Source organism: Penaeus vannamei, chromosome 5 (assembly GCF_042767895.1).
Source record: "Penaeus vannamei isolate JL-2024 chromosome 5, ASM4276789v1, whole genome shotgun sequence".
In the NCBI taxonomy this organism is placed as follows: domain Eukaryota; kingdom Metazoa; phylum Arthropoda; class Malacostraca; order Decapoda; family Penaeidae; genus Penaeus; species Penaeus vannamei.
The window spans coordinates 34275570-34293592 of record NC_091553.1 but is presented as its reverse complement, the minus strand read 5'-3'; the positions used below and the strand labels follow the sequence as shown (position 1 = coordinate 34293592).

Here is an 18023-nt window from a genome sequence, read left to right as displayed (position 1 = left end):
CAGTTCTCTTATACAAGCAGCTCAGACAACTACCGTCACGCATTCCTGACCATCAAGGAAGCGGCTGAGCTGCAACCCATACACTTTGCCACAGGACATGAATTTGATTACAATAAACATCTTACAATGAATGAGCTTGTCCGAGCCCTAGAAGCCTGTAGAGGAACGTCACCAGGCCCAGATGAGATTTGGTATGAGATGATAAAGCATCTTAATCATGATGCCATGATTAAAGTTGCTAGAAGTGTACAATGAAATTTGGAAAAGCCAGACTTTTCCAAACTCATGGCACTTCGCGCATATCATTCCCATATTGAAAGGAGGGGGTAATCCCAAACATGCCATCTCCTACCGCCCAATTGCGTTGACAAGTTGCTTATGCAAGGTCATGGAACGAATTGTTAACAGTAGGCTATTGCATTTTTTAAATTCCAGGAATTTACTAGTAGACGAGCAGTGCGGTTTCCGAAAAGGGCGCCAAACTCTCGATCAGCTAGTAAAACTGGCCAGTCATATTCAAGAGGCAATTGCCAAAAAGCATTTTTTGATTTCAGTATTTTTAGACATGGAAAAAGCCTACAACATGACATGACAATATGGCCTACTCAGAAAACTTTATGCTTTTGGATTACGTGGAAACTTACCTTGTTTCATTCAAAATTTCATTTCTAACTTTTGCTGTCAAATTATTTTCTGACAATGTCACTTAGACATTTTTGTCCAGGCAAACGGGGTCCTACAAAGAAGTGTCTTGTCACCTACATTATTTGTGTATGATAAATGACATCTTACCAGTTCCCCCTCGGAATCTTAAATACTCACTGTACGCTGATGATTGTGCATTATGGCATTCCAGCAGTAATGCAGAATTCTCAGCAGATCGCATTCAATTGGCACTGGATATGATTCATAACTGGGGCCTCCAGTGGGGTCTTAAGTTTTCCACAAGAAAGAGTATTGGGGTAATTTTTTCACGTAGGAGGATGCCGAACATCAGGCTAACTCTAGACCACCACCCAATACCCATTCAAAATTCTGCTAGATTTCTTGGTTTACTTTTTGATCGTAGACTTAATTGGAAAGACCACATTGGTCAGTTAAAGAATAAATGTCAAAAAGCACCTAATTTATTAAAGTGCATTTCTGGAAATAAATGAGCTGATAGAAAGTCTTTGCTAATGATATAAAAAGCCCTGATTAGGTCTAAAGTAGATTATGGGTCAATCGTGTATGGTTCGGCATCGGCCTCAACTTTGAAAGGTTTGGATGTTGTGCAGAATGCATGTGTGCGTAGATGTCTTGGAGCCCTCAAATGTACAAGGATTGAGCGTCTAGAGGTAGAGTCAGGAGTACCTCCCCTCCGACTCAGACGCGGCCAGCTGGCACTGACATATGCCGCAAAGGTGGCTCGAGACCCGAGCCACCCCAACGGTAATGGAGCCATCAGGCCCTTTACCGCAAGACTCCACGACCTCATCCTTAAAGTCGTATCGGGTATCGATGGTAAATATAGCGCCATGGGAAACGCGCAATTTTTCAATCATGGAAGTTTGTCTTCCATCAACCAAGGCCATGGCGCCGGAGGTGGAGGTACGCCAGAGGTTCAGAGAGATCCTTATAAAACATTACCTTTTTTTCATATATATACCGACGGCTCCAAGACCGAGAAAGTAGTGGGTGCAGGTGTATGGTCGACTGAATGCGAATTGAGGTTCAGATTCAGACATCGATCTTTATCAATAGCAAAGTTCAGCAATAAAGCTATTGTTTTGCACTATCGACGACCCACGATAGAATAGTCATTTTTTCTGATTCATGAAGTTCACTGAAAGCCATTAAATCATTAGAAACCACTCAAAATGAAAAGCTGGGTAATAATATTCTTAAACTACATAGTGCCAACAAATCAATCAAGCTGATATGGGTGCCAGGCCACTCTGGTATCCATGGCAATGAACAGGCTGATCGATTAGCCGGGTCAACTGGCGATCTGGACCTTATAGTCCAGACAGATCTTAGGTGTTTTGTGTCTTATAAAAGCAAAAATCCATCTCCTGTGGCAATGTGAGTGTTTCTGACTTTGGACCGACCTGCAACTATGTTGAAGTGTGGAACACAGCCCACAGAAAAGTCAGGAGGGAGGTGGTGGTGTTGGCCCGCCTAAGGGTCAACAGTACAAGATTGACACACCTCACTCCCTACATCAAAAAGACCTTTCCCCCTTAATGCCGAGACCAACACCAGCAGCACAATAAATCATTTAATAACCACATGTCAAAAATATAACCAAAGACAACACCTGAAAATTATTTCAGAATTATAAATAAAGAATACGTATTTTTTCATTTGATAGTATATTTATTAGTGTAGAGTAATGACCTTTCTAAGGGAGACAAAACTTTATGACCTTTAGATTGAAATAATAAATAGGATCCATGGCTTAAATACCTTGGCCACATGCTGCTGGTTGATAACCAAGAAATCCAACAAAAGTATGAAAAAAAAGGTAGAGGTCGAGGGAGGAATTTTGTGTAGTATGTAGGGCTCATAGGGCGCGTAGGCGGAGAGTGGTAGATTGTAGGATTGCAACTAGTTATTCCGATAGATATATGTTGATGAGAATGTATGAGGTAGGTAGATTACGTGCTTCATTCAATACTAACGAGAAAAGGTTTGGACAGACAGGATGTACAGACAGAAAATTTTGTATATATGTACACGTGTATATACATAGGCTGCATACATACAGAATCATACATACACGCCACACAAAAAACACGCATTCATACCAACCTTCGAGTCACAGCAGCACTAAGTCACTGGGTTACCAATCCCATTCCACAACACATGGCGTTCTCGAATACCAAAAAAATGTGCCCCCCAACCGTGGTGTGGGACACCCCACATGTGTGTGTTTTGATGTAGGATTGATTAAGAATATGGCTCTTAGACTCAAACGTGTAGACGGGGCAACCTCTATAAAATAGATTATGGGTAACCGCAGTTTGTGCAGTTTGATTGGTTATGACGGGGTTGGGCACACAGGGAGCATTGGGCTATGGAACGGCAGTGTTAGGCAGGATGTCCAAAGCGCCAACGGCTTTGACATTGACGGGGAGGAGGTTGGTATGGTCGAACAGGGAGGGATTGTCTACCAAGGTAGATACGAAAGTGAACGTCATGTGTATGGAAAGTAATTTTGGCAATGTTGGTGGGTTTCTTACGATGACTTCTAGGAGGAATGGAGTAGCAATATACTGATATCACGTCCTCGTCTTTGAGGCAGCCGAGTAAGTATTCTCCACAATCTGACTAATCAATATCCATAGGGCATTTTGCTGGGAAGAGTCAGTTCCGGTACAAGTTAAGAGTTGGAGGAGGTTCTGCAGGAATGGGGTTACCAGAGATACAAGTTTTGATAATGCTATAGTTTGTTTCAGATGCGACTGTTACGAGACAGGGAAAATTGGGAACAGAAGCTAACACTCCCACTTGCTTTTGGAAACATTGTTGAAAGAATAGTGTTTCCCGAGTAAGGAACTATGGGGTTGGGGGGGGGAGGCGATTATGAAAAATCTGTCCCATTTGGCTGGGCTAAATTGAGTATTCAATGGTTAAAATGGTTAAAAGCGAAAGTATTATGCTAGGCATCTGTCATGTAGCACTATAGGAAGGTATAGTAAAGGGTGATGTCAGGTCATAGGTGCTATGCATCATCTAGAGTAATGTTGGAAAGTTGGAGACAGGTAATGGAGTTAATGAGGGAAAGGGTTATGGTGGTTTAGGTAAGGGAATCAGATCAAGTGAAGGACATTTATGCGTCTAAGGAAGGAGAACAGGTTATAAGAAGCAAGGATATGATGTAGGTCTGGTATGAGAGAACAGAAACAGCGAATATTCCAATGTAGGAGAGCTATATTTTAGTCATTTCATGAGTGAAATTGCCGGTGCATGGTATGGAATCTGGGGAGGGAAGGAGCTAGGGGGTGTGACACGAGTGATTCCCTTGTGTATCCAGGAGTTAGTGGAAAGGATAGAAGGAGAGGGAGGGAGAATGTGCGTATAGTTGGAGTTGAAGGGGGTGTGTTAGGAGGAGGAAGGGGTGTAGGGGGAATATGAGTAGGAGGGTTATGGATATCGGCAATCACTTCAAGTGTGGAGGGAGCACAAGTTGTGGAATTTTGTTTCAAGCATATAGCTCTGAAGGTCTTCCATAGTTTCTGCAGTGGAGTGGGTTGGAGTTGTGGGACAAGGTTTTATGAGGGGGGGAGAGGAGATGGTGTTGTGGCTGTAGTTGAGGTTGGAACTGGTTGAGATTGGGGTGCCTGGATTTAGACCTGGATTTAGAGTGGCAAAAGAATGATTGGGGGTGGAGGTTGAATGTACAAGTGGAAGTGGAAGTGGAAGTGGGGAAGTAGGTATAGGGAAGGGTGTAGGAACATCAGGTGAAGGGGGAGGGGGAGGGGCAGAATGAGCGACATTACTGCAGTAGGGAGTACAAGAAACCTTGTCAATGTGCTTCCTGTCTGGCATCATGTAGAGCCAGACCCTTTGTATCTGAGAGCTGCTACCTCTGTCCTACTTAAAAGTTCGAGTCAGCCTATAATAAATTATGGGGTCTGCCTCAGTTAGCTCATGTGTGTATTTGATCAATTATGAACAAGTTGGGCAGAGGGGGGCATCAGTCTGGTGCCACTTTGGCAGGATGTCCAAAGTGACAATTGACATTGCCGGGGAGGAGGTTGGTATAGATGAACAGGGAGGGATTGTCAGGACGCCTCGCTGCCTGGCATGAGGTCTTGCCTCTCATTTTGCTATCAGGGCTGGATGGGGGCCGAGGCTGGGTGTGGCTGGCCCTCGGCGTCAGCGCTCTCGCTCTCGCTCTCATTAATGTAGATACGAAAGGGGTCATGTGAACTGAAAGTAAATTTGGCAATGTTGGTGGGTTTTTGATGACCTAGGAGGAATGGAGCAGCAATGTACCGATATCACATCCTGGTCTGAGGCAACCGATCAAGTCTTCTCCAAAATCTGACTTTTTTCAGCTGGGTAGTTTGGGGATTCAATACTTTTACCAGAACTAAGAGTTGGATGAGGTTCTGCAGGGATGGGGTTGCCAGAGATACAAGTTTTGATAATGCTATAGCTTAAGCTTTACGAGACAAGTGATCGCGTCAGGCATGGAAAAGGACTGCCTACATGGTTTGAGACTTTAAAAAAGAGCATTAACCAAGTAAAGAGCTGTAGGGGGATCACGAAAAGTATTTTTAGGGTTAGTGGTGGTAGAATGACATGTGGAATTGGGTGTTGAGGGGGGGTAGTATTATGGAGATGGAGAATAAGGCTGTAAGGTAGTAATAAGGGAGATTGGGGGTTTGGTGATAGTTGTAGGGGGTAGAGGTTCGAAGAGTAGGAAGGTCTTCTGGAGATAATCTCCAGACATGTTTAATGCACTAGTAGACATTGAGTGGGGGGTAGTTTGTTTGGAGTAGTCAAAGGAGATCTTTGTGTTGGGGAGCCAGTGGGGTTATTTGATGAAGGGGCAATCCTTATTGCCCCCTGATAAGGGTATTGCATTTTCAGTACTGGCCATGGGAAGCCTTTATTATGCAAGGGAAATGAACATTCCACCCCCAATGCCCTGTATGCAGGCACGGGCTTAGACAACTAAAGGGAGTAGTGTGCCTATGGTTTCCAAGGCTGTTCAGGACTGGCACAAGGTCAGCCTTTCAGCACAACTTACACCTTATGAAGTAGGAAGTTGGAACAGGGCCAAGGCCCTAGGCAGGGGAGATTTCTGCCTGGTCTCCATCTAACCCTCCACCGCCCCCCCTCCACGACAACAGCAGGCAAGGGATTGGGGTGGTGCTTATAGGGAGGAAAAGGGTATAGGTGGAATACGAGCAGGAAGGGGATAGATGTTGGTAGTTTTGAGTGAGCACAATTTGCAGAATTTTGTCTAGCATATAGCTTTTGAATATCTGTCTCTGCAGTGTAGTGTGTTTGAGTGTTTTGCAAGACATGTTCTTATGAGGGGATAAGAAGACTGGTGTAGAGGAATTAAGGCAATGGTAGGTGGGGGAAAGTTTACAGTAGGGGAATGTTTAGTCTGTGCTGCATGCAGTGCAGGGAGGGAGGGAGATACTTTGGCTGCAGTCAAGATTGGAGCATCTGGATTTAGAGTGGCAAAAAGAATTTCTGGGCAAGATAGAATGTAGAACCTAAAGTGGGAAGTAGGTAGAGGGTGTAGGAATAACTTGGGGTGGAGGGGGAGGGGCAGAGTGAGCAACATTCCTAGAGTAGGGAGTAGGAAAGAAACCTTGTTGCCATGCTTCATGTGGAGACATTACTAATTTAAGTGGGATAGACTCTTAAGAGGTTTATGGGGGCTGCTGCAGTTATGTGGGTTTGTGCAGGACAGTTGTCCCAGACTCCTGCCCTGTATGTGCCCAACCTGGTCATTACTGGTCTGATAGGTCTGGTGCACCAGTTTTGACATTGATGGAGGTTGGTATGGTCAAACAGGGAGGGATTGTCCAATGTAGATTGGAAATTGAAGCTCCTGTGAACTGGAAGTAATTATGGCAAGGTTACCATTTCTTTATATGACCTAGGAGGAATCTAGTAGCACTGATATTAGATCTGAACAATTTCAGAATCTGACATTTGTTATGCATAGGGAAGCAATGTTCAAATTGAACATTTGAACAATGTGGAACAGGTATGGGTAGTAGAATTACTAAATTACATTAGTAAAATTCAAAATTTTCTTTGCAAGCCACTGAGGTTATTAAAAGACGGTATACCATATATCTGTATTAAAATCTAAAAATAATGGCTCCACACTCCACTTATTCTCGGTATGAATACCCTTTAGCATTCAATCTTATTGTCATCATTCGACTTGGGTTTGTACAAGAAATTAGTAGCAAGTCTTCCTTTGTGTCTATCTTCTTTACGTCAAGGGGATTATTACATACTGGGATCTTCTGCTGCAAGTGGAAGCCCTGAAAGACCAATAAAAAAGTTTAGCAAGTCTTTATAAATAAATATCCAAATACAGATCCAATTACAGAAAAGTGTTCTACTTACCTCTGAAGGCAAGACTTCATAAATGTCTAGTGTATTTGTTAAGTCTGAAAGAACTGCCAAGTATAGATCCTCTCCTATTGATAGGGATGTTTGAGCAACTGCTCCAAAAGTTGGTAAACTCTCGTATGGAACATATTCAGAATCCATAAACTTGAACACCTGCAAAGTTTGAATAAATTTATTTATTTCATTTATGGAAAATAATGACCATTTAAATTTAGAATTTATCAAGCCTTACCTGAACTTTCGTACAGAACTTAGTTTTCTCTAGTGCTGATTTAGCTGCCATATATTGTGTAAGAACGAAGAATCTCTCATTCAAAGTACTTTTTGAATTCAAAAAGATTCCTGAAGTTACATGTTGTCCCATAACTTCTTGGATAAGGTTGAACTGAAAAAGTTAATATAATAAATATTTTTCTTAAGATAATATTACCGAGCAATCCGATTATTAATCATTTTACCTTTTCCTCAGCAGCAGACCACAAAAAGAGTTGTGATGGGGCCATGAAGGGATCTACAGTATCATTAGATGCCATTAAGTTAGCTACCAATAGTAACCATCCTTTATTCCCCTGAAAAACAATAACATTTAGTGACTGCTTTTATAATTAGTGTCTAATTAATAGTTTTGATGTTCACTTCCTTACCAGAGTCAAGTCCACTGTTGAAGCACTGTAATAAGTATCCAGAGACCAAACTATGGTAACTGCATTATTATTCAGTTTTAAGACACTTATTTTTGTAGTTGCAGCTGTATTTGTATCTAGAATAAAAAGAATACTATTATACTTTCTCTAAAATCTTTAGAAGGCCATTCCCTTTATGCATACTTTAAAAAGTTATCCTTGTGTTCTTGTCAAATCTTTAAATAGTCTTTATAGTGTTTGAGACTAATACATAAACCTCGTTTAAGAGGTGCTTGAATCTTAACTATGGGTTACTTACCATAAGTTGCACCTGCTGTTACAATGTAAGTGCCATCTTTGGTACTGAAGGATTTTGCATCGGCAATATTCCCTAGTGTCGATCCCTGTGGCAAGCTTGTTTCCTTGTTGTTTAACAAGATATTCAAAGTACTTGATCCACCATTAGCACAGCTAAAATTAAATAACCTTGTAGTGTAATATCAACTATTAAAGATTAGATTAGATTCAGAAGTCACTACACACCTGCTTAGTAGTCTTGTACCTTCATAACCTTTAGAGTTAAAAAGGAATGCAGCATTTACATCAGTTTCTCTCCTGGTTAGACTACCACTATCATCAAACTGAAAAATGACGATATTAAAAAGATTTGTCTTACACTTGCCGAAAGTTTGATTTCAAATTTAATTTACAAGTTTCTTACTTCATAGAAAGCATATTGCGAAGGGCATTGGCATTCATAATTGCCGCATTCCCGGACAGCCACATATGGGGTGGCTCCAAATGTTCCAGAAGTCATTTTACCAGAAACCAATATGGCCTCTTCATTTATCTTATCACCATAGTTGTAAGTTTCATACATTCCTGTAGAAAATTACACTTTTAGCATTACATCTTAAACTAGCTCAAGTAAGAGGGGGAACTTGAAATTGCTTACCACAGGAGAGCAGCTTTGTGTCAACATGGGTTGTTGACAATGTTAAGTTAAGGCTTGTTAAGCGGTCGTTCTCAGCTTTAATATTTCCTTGTAGTATCGAGGCTCCATAGTCAGTTTCAGAGAGATCATAACCATTTACATTTCCTTGTACCAAGACATCTACTTGAGAGGTAGTCTCCTTATTGAAGACCTGAAGGAAAACTATGCTATATACTGAACAAAGTGTTAAGTGTCATGTATGTGGAACCAAACTTACCAGTTCTTTACTTATAGTAGCTGCTCTGTCTTTTCGGACCACGTTATTATTCAAATCCAGAATATTTACTCCATTTACTACAGGAGCCTCCATTTCACCAACTACATGTAGACCTCCAGAGAAGGTTTTAACTCCTTCAATGTCTTGCTGCACCCTTCCAGATTTAAAGACTATATCTGATACTTTTATACCATTTATCACTTCAACGAGAAGGTCCCCTGTAAATTCAGAAGGCTAATTTCAGTACATCTTTCCTTCTAAGGTAGAAAAAAAAAAAAAAAGTCTTTCATTGGCATTTTACCTTCCACTTTCATTCCCTCAAATGTAGTCGACGAGCTTAAAGCTTCAGTAGTATCTAGTTTGATCCTGTCAGACAGGAGCTGCTCAAGGTTTACATTGTCCAGTAGTCCATCGACCTGATGGAAGTAAGGTTTTGTAGACCTGAATACAAACCAAGGTATTTAAAATTATGCAAAGACTATTAAAATACCTTCAAATCTCCCCTTATTGATATAGGGGCTTTGAAGACTAGTTCATCAGCACGTCTGTCATACTTTGATAGCACCACCAAGTTGTTGACAACTACTCCATCCAAGGATCCTGTGGGAGGATTGAGTCAATACAAGTAAAGATAAAAAAAAAAAAAAAAAAAAAATTACTTGCTCTTACTAGACTCACCATCAATATTTAGTTTTTCAACATTAAGACCACTGTTGAAGGTCTTGTCACCAGTGATCAGATATGGTCCACCTGTTAAGTGTACTGCATGGACATCCACATCTGTCACATTCATATTGTTGATTAAGACCCCTTGAGCACCTGATCCATGCAAGGAGGTTTTTACCTTGGCATTACCAACCATCAGAAGTCTTGTGAAGTCTGTGTTACAGTCAATTACCTGCAATGATATACAACGTCACATACCTTTCAACCTATTATTAATAATATACTCTTAGGACTGAAATACTTACACTGTCTTCATTATCCATAACAGTATCATCATAGAGAATGTTAACGTCTACACCATCTATGGTGGTAGCTTGGAGGTCTGTCACAGACACCTTTGTCACGAATTCTACTGTACCTGAAATTTAATAGTTTTAAGAGTAAAATAAATCTTAAATTAAAAACTTCAATTACCAAGTTCAAATTGTCCTTTCAACTTACCAGAAATATCTTGATTAGAAGACTTTGTTACAATAGTATCAAGGAAATGGAAGATGTCCATTTGGCCTGTTCCTGCTTTCACTGCAGCATTTGCGATTACATCGCCCTTAACCAAAAGATTTTTCACTCCCATGTTGTATGGGATTACCACATCCCCATTACCATCTCTCCAAATTGTTGATGCGTTCAACTAAAATATGAAAGTAGAGTTAGCAAGCCAAAGCTTTCCTTACCCAAGTTTACTACAAGTCTAGATTTACAAACCTGAAGTAAATTGCAGCCATCAAGAATGCCAGAGTCAGAGGTCACATCAGCAACAAGCAAGTTATCAGCAAAGTCAACTGTACCAGATACTATACTGGTCTCATCCAGGAGGAGGAGGTTGGAGGCCAATACTCCATCAATTTGTGCTGCAACTACATTCTCTGAAAATTGAGGTTCATATTTATACCTTGGAAGGTAGCATTTTATACATAAAGTATAATTCATGAGCACTCAAAATTTGGGTTTAAAGAATTTAACCCTTACGTACTAGCAGTAACATCCCCATCGATGGTGTATTTGCTGGCAACATTTTGGTTTGTACTTTTAGTCAGTATTCTGTCTGATAGCTGAGCTACATCAAAGCCATTTATGGTTGTTGGATTGAAGTTACCCGAAATGGATACTGGCTTCGTGAAGGTCTTCCTTCCACGAATTACACCATTGTAATTTTGGGGTACAACCTGAAATTTGAAGTATATTCAGGTTCATAGATACAAGGATATACATGGATATACATATGTATATTTATATATTATGTATAATATATATTTATATGTATATATATATATATGTATATATATATATATATACAAGGAAATGTACTTGCCTTGCTTAAGTGGGTGCTCCAGTGTTTGCCATTAACCGTATCCAGAGATGGGCTCAAATCTAAGTTAACTCCTTTATTCACCGTTATTGATCCTGTTACCGTCTGTGGTGTAGCAGAGTTCTTCTTGAGACTGCGATCCACAAGATCTACGATGTCAACACCGTCAACCGTTCCACCAACTTCGAGGTTGGTTGCTGTTAAGAGAGGGCAAACAATGATTGTTCTATCAAGTTTAACAATCACTTAAGATAAAGTGCAGTACTTAATATATACCTGTAATGCTAGAGGTAAACTTCAGGGGTCCAGCAATTGATGCATCTTCATTTACAATGACCAAGTCTGCCTTTGCAGCTTCAACGTTCAGGCCATTAAGGCTATGTACCATAATGTTTGCACTCGAGAGCTGCAGAGCTTGTGCAGTAGTTTTGTCACTGAAGGTAAGACTCCCTAGAAAGAAGAGAGTGTTAATATATATCATTACTTCAAAACACGAGTTGAAAAGAAATTTACCAACCAGTATGGTGTAGAGACTGGTCAAGCCGTACGAAGTCTGTCACTACATTCCATCCATTGAGGTTTCCACCTAGCATTAAGTCCCCAGATATGATCAACTTGCCGAAATTCTAGAAAGAATATTGCAATTAGAATCTAATATACGTTTTAAATTTAGATTTTAAGTTAAATTTTTAAGAGTAAATTTACATACCGTTTGTGTTTCTATGTCTTGATTATCTGACAGGGTTACCAAGTTCTCCTTGAGCGAAGATACATCCACACCATCAATTTCTTTGCCATCTGTTACTTTGAGATTACCATCTACCGTTACCAATCCCTGTAGAGGGACAAAATCTTGTCTTAGGGGGGGAAAAAAAAGATCACTAAAATCCACAATCTGGCATTGTGAGGCCTATGTGCACCACTGCCAGGCACTAGAGCATTGTGGTGGCTTTTAAATTTTAAATGTCTACCACCCCACATGCCTGGAATGAAAATGTATACCGTCACATCTTATCCGAATTTATTACTTTGTGTCTATATGTACACAAGGGGTCTACGAGAAATTTTACACTGTCACCACTCTGGGTGAGGGAGAGACTCATTTTTTTTTTTCTGCAGTACACATTCACTATTCTCACTAGTTCGGCTTTTTGACGGGACTGTTCAATGCTTGCGTTTTATATTGCGTCTTCCCATTTTGTAGAGACTATTGGTTGGAGTCTGTCTGCTAAGACTAGGATAAAGGGTTTTGGGGAGAAAGTAAAGGAGGAAACCGCCGATGTGGCACCTCAACCCTCTGTCTCGCCTCCTAGCTAGCCTGGAGCACGTGGAGCCTGGGTTGCTGCCGACAGCTGCGGCCTTCAGACAAGCTGTTATTAGGAAGACTGATAGTGTAGAGACTTAAAAGATGCCCCTTGTACTTTTCTCCATTAGGAGATGGAGAAAACAAAGGGACTGAAATAAGATGGGGAGAACTGTACAGTCAAAGAATTTCTTTGGGCTATTTTATGTAAAGCCCAAAAAGTGCTAAAAACTTGCATAACATTGAGCCACAAAAGTTTAATATTTATAACCACACTGAAGGCAATAGTGTTCCACAGCCTCAGTAATGGTTATGGAAGAGCTGGCCTCTCCAGGCTGTCAGCTCTTTGGCAATCTTGAGATGCTGCAATTTATTCACGAGTCAGGCAGACTCATTACTGTACCAGGACAGGTTTATAAACAGAAGTGTATACATGGAACTTACTTAACTAGCCAACAGGCAGGTTACAGTACCAGTTTGTGAGAAAATAGTTGTCATTTTTGGAACATTGCTCACTCATTGCCATAAATTGTGTTGGGGCAGGATTTGTAATATATTGAAATAATTTTGCAGATATTGTTCAGTAATGAAAAAATTAAACATTTGATGAATGGCAAGACAGCATGCTGTCAAGTCTCAAGCCAACTTCGATGGGCTTTTCGGGAGGATGGAGGCTGAAAATGCTTTGCAACTGGGGATGCTCAGAAAATTGAGATTCAAATATATTACACTTCTGAGTGACAGATTCTAGTGCTTATATTGCCGTCACCAGCATGACTAATTGAGATGACCCTGTAGGGTCCAAGGGTTGAAAAGGAAGATTGCATGGATCATGTAAAGAATGTATAGAGGGTTAGGACAAGGTTTTTAAACTGAAAGAATGTCACGAACACATGTTAAATTAGTTAGAAAAAAGTGTTGGCAAGCACCAGCAATATGCAAAAGCAATAAAGGACAGTGGGAGCCTATCACATCACAATTAAACTGAGGATTAGGTCTGGGTTCTGGCACACCCTGTCACAGGATGGAAAAGGAAACACCTGCACTGATCCATCCTGGCGTTTTCAAAAAAGCCATGGACAATGAACCCATGCCCTTGCATAACACTATACAGAACCATCTACTTGACAAGGCTTACGAAGATCGTGCGAGGTCAATCTTCAATGACCTTCTCCAGCCCTCCTTGACTGATGTATGAAAGGCCACAAAATAGGAATGGAGTACTCAAAAGCTGTGGCTGCACCAGAGCAAAGCTTACTGGCCTCAAACGGATGAAATTCATATCATAGCTTATGATACTGGAACAACCTTGGGAAGCCTGTATCCAATAAATGAATTGGAATAATAACCATCAGATCCCGAGTCAACTAAAACAAGTATGAAAAGTAATATCACTACACCGGCCAAAGAGAAAGCTGAAGAAAAACCCTCTAATTCTGCAGACAAGCCAGGGGGCTTTGATGCCTAGCCATTCGTTGGCATAACCTGGCAATAAAGAGTTTGGAGGCAACCAATGATACCCTCCCCTCTGAGGTACTATTTTGTCTATTACAATAGAAGAGTCTCCATACATGTAGAAGACAAAAGGGGACCAGGTGCCTATATCAACCTAGAAAAATTGACCAAACCCTCCCTGTAGAATTGAGCCCAGGTGACCTGAATGAGCTTCTTTGACCTTGATCTCTTGAAAATCAAAGTATATGGTAATGAATTGGAAAGTTAATGCTAAAATAAGATGCATTGTACTGTACATTGTATATGGACATGTGTTCAGGTGACCAACTATTGATTTTTTTTTTGCACACTTTAATAAAAACTTGCATATTAAAATTCAGAAGATCATAGGAGCTTAAATGGTAGCTTACCAAATTTGCTTTTACTTGTGAACACTTGTATACAAATGGTTTTCCCCTTTGCACGTCTTAAATTATAGTAGAGTTTTCCATAAATATACTTTGGTGCATATGTAACAGTCAAAAATTCTGGGGAAAAATTAAATCTTGTACATTTAAAAATCCCCAGGGGTATCACTTAAGCTGTAAAATACAATTATTCTGGATGAAAAAGTACGGCCACAAGACACTGCGAACGGGAAAAAGATTCCCCCTTAGGAAGGCCATTCACAATATTAGGCTCTTGTATAAAATTAATTATTACGAGATTTCTTACCTGGAAGGTGTATGCTCCACTTATTGTTTGGGGGCCTGTCACAGACAAGAAGTCTTCCATCTGGTGGCTGTTAATATTTCTTGCTGTTACAGCAGCTCTGTAATCAATTTGGATCGATTAGTTTTGGTTACGTTTGATATATGCAATATATTTTACTTTAGAGGCGCATTACCTGAACGTAGTTTCCACAATGTTTGGCGAAACATCTACTACTTGGTCAGTGCTCTTTCTCCAATAACGGTCTTCAATACCCTTTAGTGCTAATCCATTAATAACTTCAACATTTACATCCTCTGCCACCTGCAAGTCAGTGCTTATTTAGTGTTTAAATTGAGGAATTACTACTTAAAATTAATGAAGTTACTCACTTACATGAAGAGCAGCATTAAATGTGACATCCCCTTCTACAAGGAGGTTACCATTATCATCCAGCTTGTCGAGGCTATATGGGTCGATATTATTAATTTTGACAGAATCCAACATCCTTACTCCTCCAGTGCCAATCACCAACACATCGTCAGTGAAGGTTAAGCCTCCTAAAAGGAAAGGAAATCGATTTACTCTCACTCACTTACACTAACTAAAACTAGATGCTATAGTAGTATACTTACCCAATATTGTCTGGTCTGCATCTATAGTCACCACATCTACACTTGGATTTATTCCATTTATGTTGGTGCAATGAATGGCAGATTTTACATTTGCATTTGTAAATTTATAATTTCCATTGATGTTAATGGTATCCTTATCTACGATGTTATCCATAACAATGCCATTCAGTTTTGGGCTGAGCATGTTCCCAGCTACTTCGAAGTCGTTCTGGTAGTTCACATCACCTGAAAGCAAGCATTTGGTAAATATCCATTTGAAGCTATTTAAATATTAACCTAAATATTACATTATATTAATCCATTTACCAGATAATGTGAAGTCTCCAGTAGTTCTGACAACCATGGTATTAAGTTGTTTCATGTCAACACCATTGATGTTTTTGACATCTACATTGCCATCCACATCTACATCATGTAGACTAAAGTGACCATCTAGTATTTGAGGACTATATACATTTGTGTAAACCAAATGGCTTGATAAGTCCGACAGGTCGACCTGCAATAAGAAATTATACATTACATATGGTAACTAGTTATATATACACACACATCTATCTACAATAAAATAAAAGCAGTGCTTACTTCATTAAGCAGTTGAACATCCAAGTCCTCTAAGACAGTCATACTGTTAAAGGTTTTCTTGTCTACAAATGTAAAATTATTTCCTTTCGTCACAATTTTACTGGTGTCTATTCCATTAACAACTAATGGAGACCCGTCACCCTGCTTGCCATGGACGTTGTTTATATTTATATTTTTGTAGTAGTGGTTACCCGTTACTTCTTGAGAAGCAAGAGACTTTCTCAAAAATTCTGAAAAATTCATCAGAGTTCAAGGGGGAACTTTGCATTATCATTAAGATAAAAAATAAATAAAGCCTTACTTACGGTTGGTATGCACATTGTTGATGGTTGCCGACGAGGTTAACTCCCTTGTAGAAAAGCCATCAGTCGTCATCGAGTGAATGTGCATTGTAGACATTATGTTCTGATCTATTCCATCAATCATGAAGGTGCTAGACATATCCAGCAATGGCATTTCATTTAGCTGAAAATGAAAAGGGGCCAAATGAGCCCAAGTAGTTAAAGTTTACCTATCTCACCACCGAATATAGTTTAACCAACCTTGGTTATTTTTGTACTATTCGATTCTAGTTTGTCTGCAGTTACATCAGAGGCGCCAATAGACCCGAGGAGTACTTGGTTTGTAGAGTGGTACAAGACGTCATCCAAGCTAACACCAAGGTCGTCTATAAGCACCTGTTAGTGCAAGGGAAATTAAAGGTTTAAGGTTTATTTAATGGAAGTATTGTCACCAATGTTTAAAATCAAGTTTCAAATCTCACCTCAACATCTTCTGTTTTGGAGTAGAACTCTTCATAAGTTTCTGCATGTTGCTGTGCTGTACCTTGGCCCTTTACAGTTACTGTTTGAAGGATATTCGTTGTGGCATCAACCGTTAAACCAGCTGCGAATGTTTGAGTTTGTAGCCAAGTCTGAAATTACCGTGTAAGAATTGGAGCTAAAGACTTGGTGGCAAAAGGGAAGTGAAGATTTCATAAATGAATTTGAATACAAGAGTTAGAAGGGGAGCAAGGTCAAGAAACAGACGAAGTATAAGAGAAGGGTAAATAGTGGGGTGGAGTAAAACTACCCCTTGGCAAAACAATTTGAATTTATAAATTCCATGTTAAAATAATTTGTATAAATATTTAATTTACACTAAATGGAATATGGGTAAGGCAGATTTTAGAACAGGTCCACAACTTGCATACCTAAAAATTACTAATATTGCTGCTGTTTAGAGTTAATGGCTATTTTACAGATAAAAAAAGAATACTCTAGGAGTCTAGTCAATGATGTTAGAATATATGGTTTGGTCTGAGGGGCCTCACTCCCTCATGCAGCTTCATGGCAAAGCAGGCATCCAATTTAATATCTAATCTTCATGTAAATTCAAGCTATCAGATGGAACGCTTGTATAAACATGAGGGAGCAGGCTATAGCTTGCTTAATTTTGCTAGCTAAATCTGGGTAAGCTAGGCAGGAGCTATAGGGTTTCCAGATACAAGATGATTAGAGTAGTATTGCCACAAGGGGCCGTTGGGATCAAAGCACCATTTGGCTGGACTATTCCATTAAACCACGATTTCTAACTGGAATAAGGAGGTCCATGAGGTCTAGTGGTAGAGTGGAGACACTAGAGTTGGAAAACAAAAGCCTAGATAGACCTAAGGTAGGTATTATAATTTGCTCCCTTCTACCCATTAATGGGATCAAGTTCTAGCACTTTCATACAACATCTTTTCCTTTAACAATTTAAGTACTAACCTGTGACACATCATTAGTCATAACAATGTCTTCTGCAATTGCCTGTTCAAGTCGAGAAATAGTAGGCTTCCTGGCATTTAGGTCTTTTTTCAAGTCGAGCAGACAATCTAAGAGAAGATCTTCCCTGTCTTTTGGTTTATCTGAAACCAAATTTAGAGTTAATATTCCAAGTTTAAGTTGGATACCACTATAGTTAACCAAATGAGAAATGGCATTTAAAAAAGGCTTACCTAGAGCCACTTCATCCATAATCACTTCTCTGGAGTCTAGTCTGCTTGACTGATTTTCCACACAGATATACACAATCACGTATGTATTGCTTAGTTTCTTCATGAGGAGGTTATGTATGGACTGGCAGTTAGTTTGCATTACAAAACTTAATTTGAAGTAGCCAAACACGTCATCCGTGTAGAAGGACACACTATCCTGTAAGATTTTTAGATTTAAGTTTATCGTTTACATGTTTTTTTTTATGAGAAAAAAAACAAAAAAAAAAACAGGGGAGAACTTACGCCCCGGGCAGTCATTATAATGGTTTCAAGTGAAGGGAAAGTGTAACTTGCTACACTCGTAATAGGTGGCACAGTGTTCTGGGTTTCCAATCGTTGCCATCTAATAAAGCTTAATCCTGGGAAAAGGAAAT

At 39.8% G+C, this 18023-nt stretch overlaps 1 protein-coding gene across 1 annotated transcript in view; it reads right to left on the bottom strand.

Annotated features, from left to right (window-relative positions):
• Positions 1-6803: 6803 nt before the first annotated feature.
• Positions 6804-18023, bottom strand: part of LOC113830563 (uncharacterized) — a 13022-nt gene continuing 1802 nt past the window's right edge. Inside the window, exons 9-41 of the mRNA XM_027383768.2 lie at positions 17893-18008; positions 17611-17806; positions 17381-17520; positions 16396-16545; positions 16175-16309; positions 15938-16097; positions 15633-15862; positions 15357-15546; positions 15051-15275; positions 14812-14975; positions 14612-14739; positions 14440-14536; positions 11677-11802; positions 11485-11593; positions 11244-11417; positions 10971-11164; positions 10632-10824; positions 10364-10524; positions 10100-10289; positions 9904-10016; positions 9611-9830; positions 9423-9532; positions 9234-9348; positions 8933-9150; positions 8677-8866; positions 8443-8603; positions 8265-8362; positions 8041-8192; positions 7743-7858; positions 7557-7667; positions 7331-7483; positions 7093-7251; positions 6804-7007 (exon numbers count right to left, since the gene is read on the bottom strand). Coding sequence (XP_027239569.2) covers positions 6852-7007; positions 7093-7251; positions 7331-7483; positions 7557-7667; positions 7743-7858; positions 8041-8192; positions 8265-8362; positions 8443-8603; positions 8677-8866; positions 8933-9150; positions 9234-9348; positions 9423-9532; positions 9611-9830; positions 9904-10016; positions 10100-10289; positions 10364-10524; positions 10632-10824; positions 10971-11164; positions 11244-11417; positions 11485-11593; positions 11677-11802; positions 14440-14536; positions 14612-14739; positions 14812-14975; positions 15051-15275; positions 15357-15546; positions 15633-15862; positions 15938-16097; positions 16175-16309; positions 16396-16545; positions 17381-17520; positions 17611-17806; positions 17893-18008 — 5150 coding nt within the window. The 3' untranslated portion in view covers positions 6804-6851. The remainder of the gene's footprint in view (positions 7008-7092; positions 7252-7330; positions 7484-7556; positions 7668-7742; positions 7859-8040; positions 8193-8264; positions 8363-8442; positions 8604-8676; positions 8867-8932; positions 9151-9233; positions 9349-9422; positions 9533-9610; positions 9831-9903; positions 10017-10099; positions 10290-10363; positions 10525-10631; positions 10825-10970; positions 11165-11243; positions 11418-11484; positions 11594-11676; positions 11803-14439; positions 14537-14611; positions 14740-14811; positions 14976-15050; positions 15276-15356; positions 15547-15632; positions 15863-15937; positions 16098-16174; positions 16310-16395; positions 16546-17380; positions 17521-17610; positions 17807-17892; positions 18009-18023) is intronic.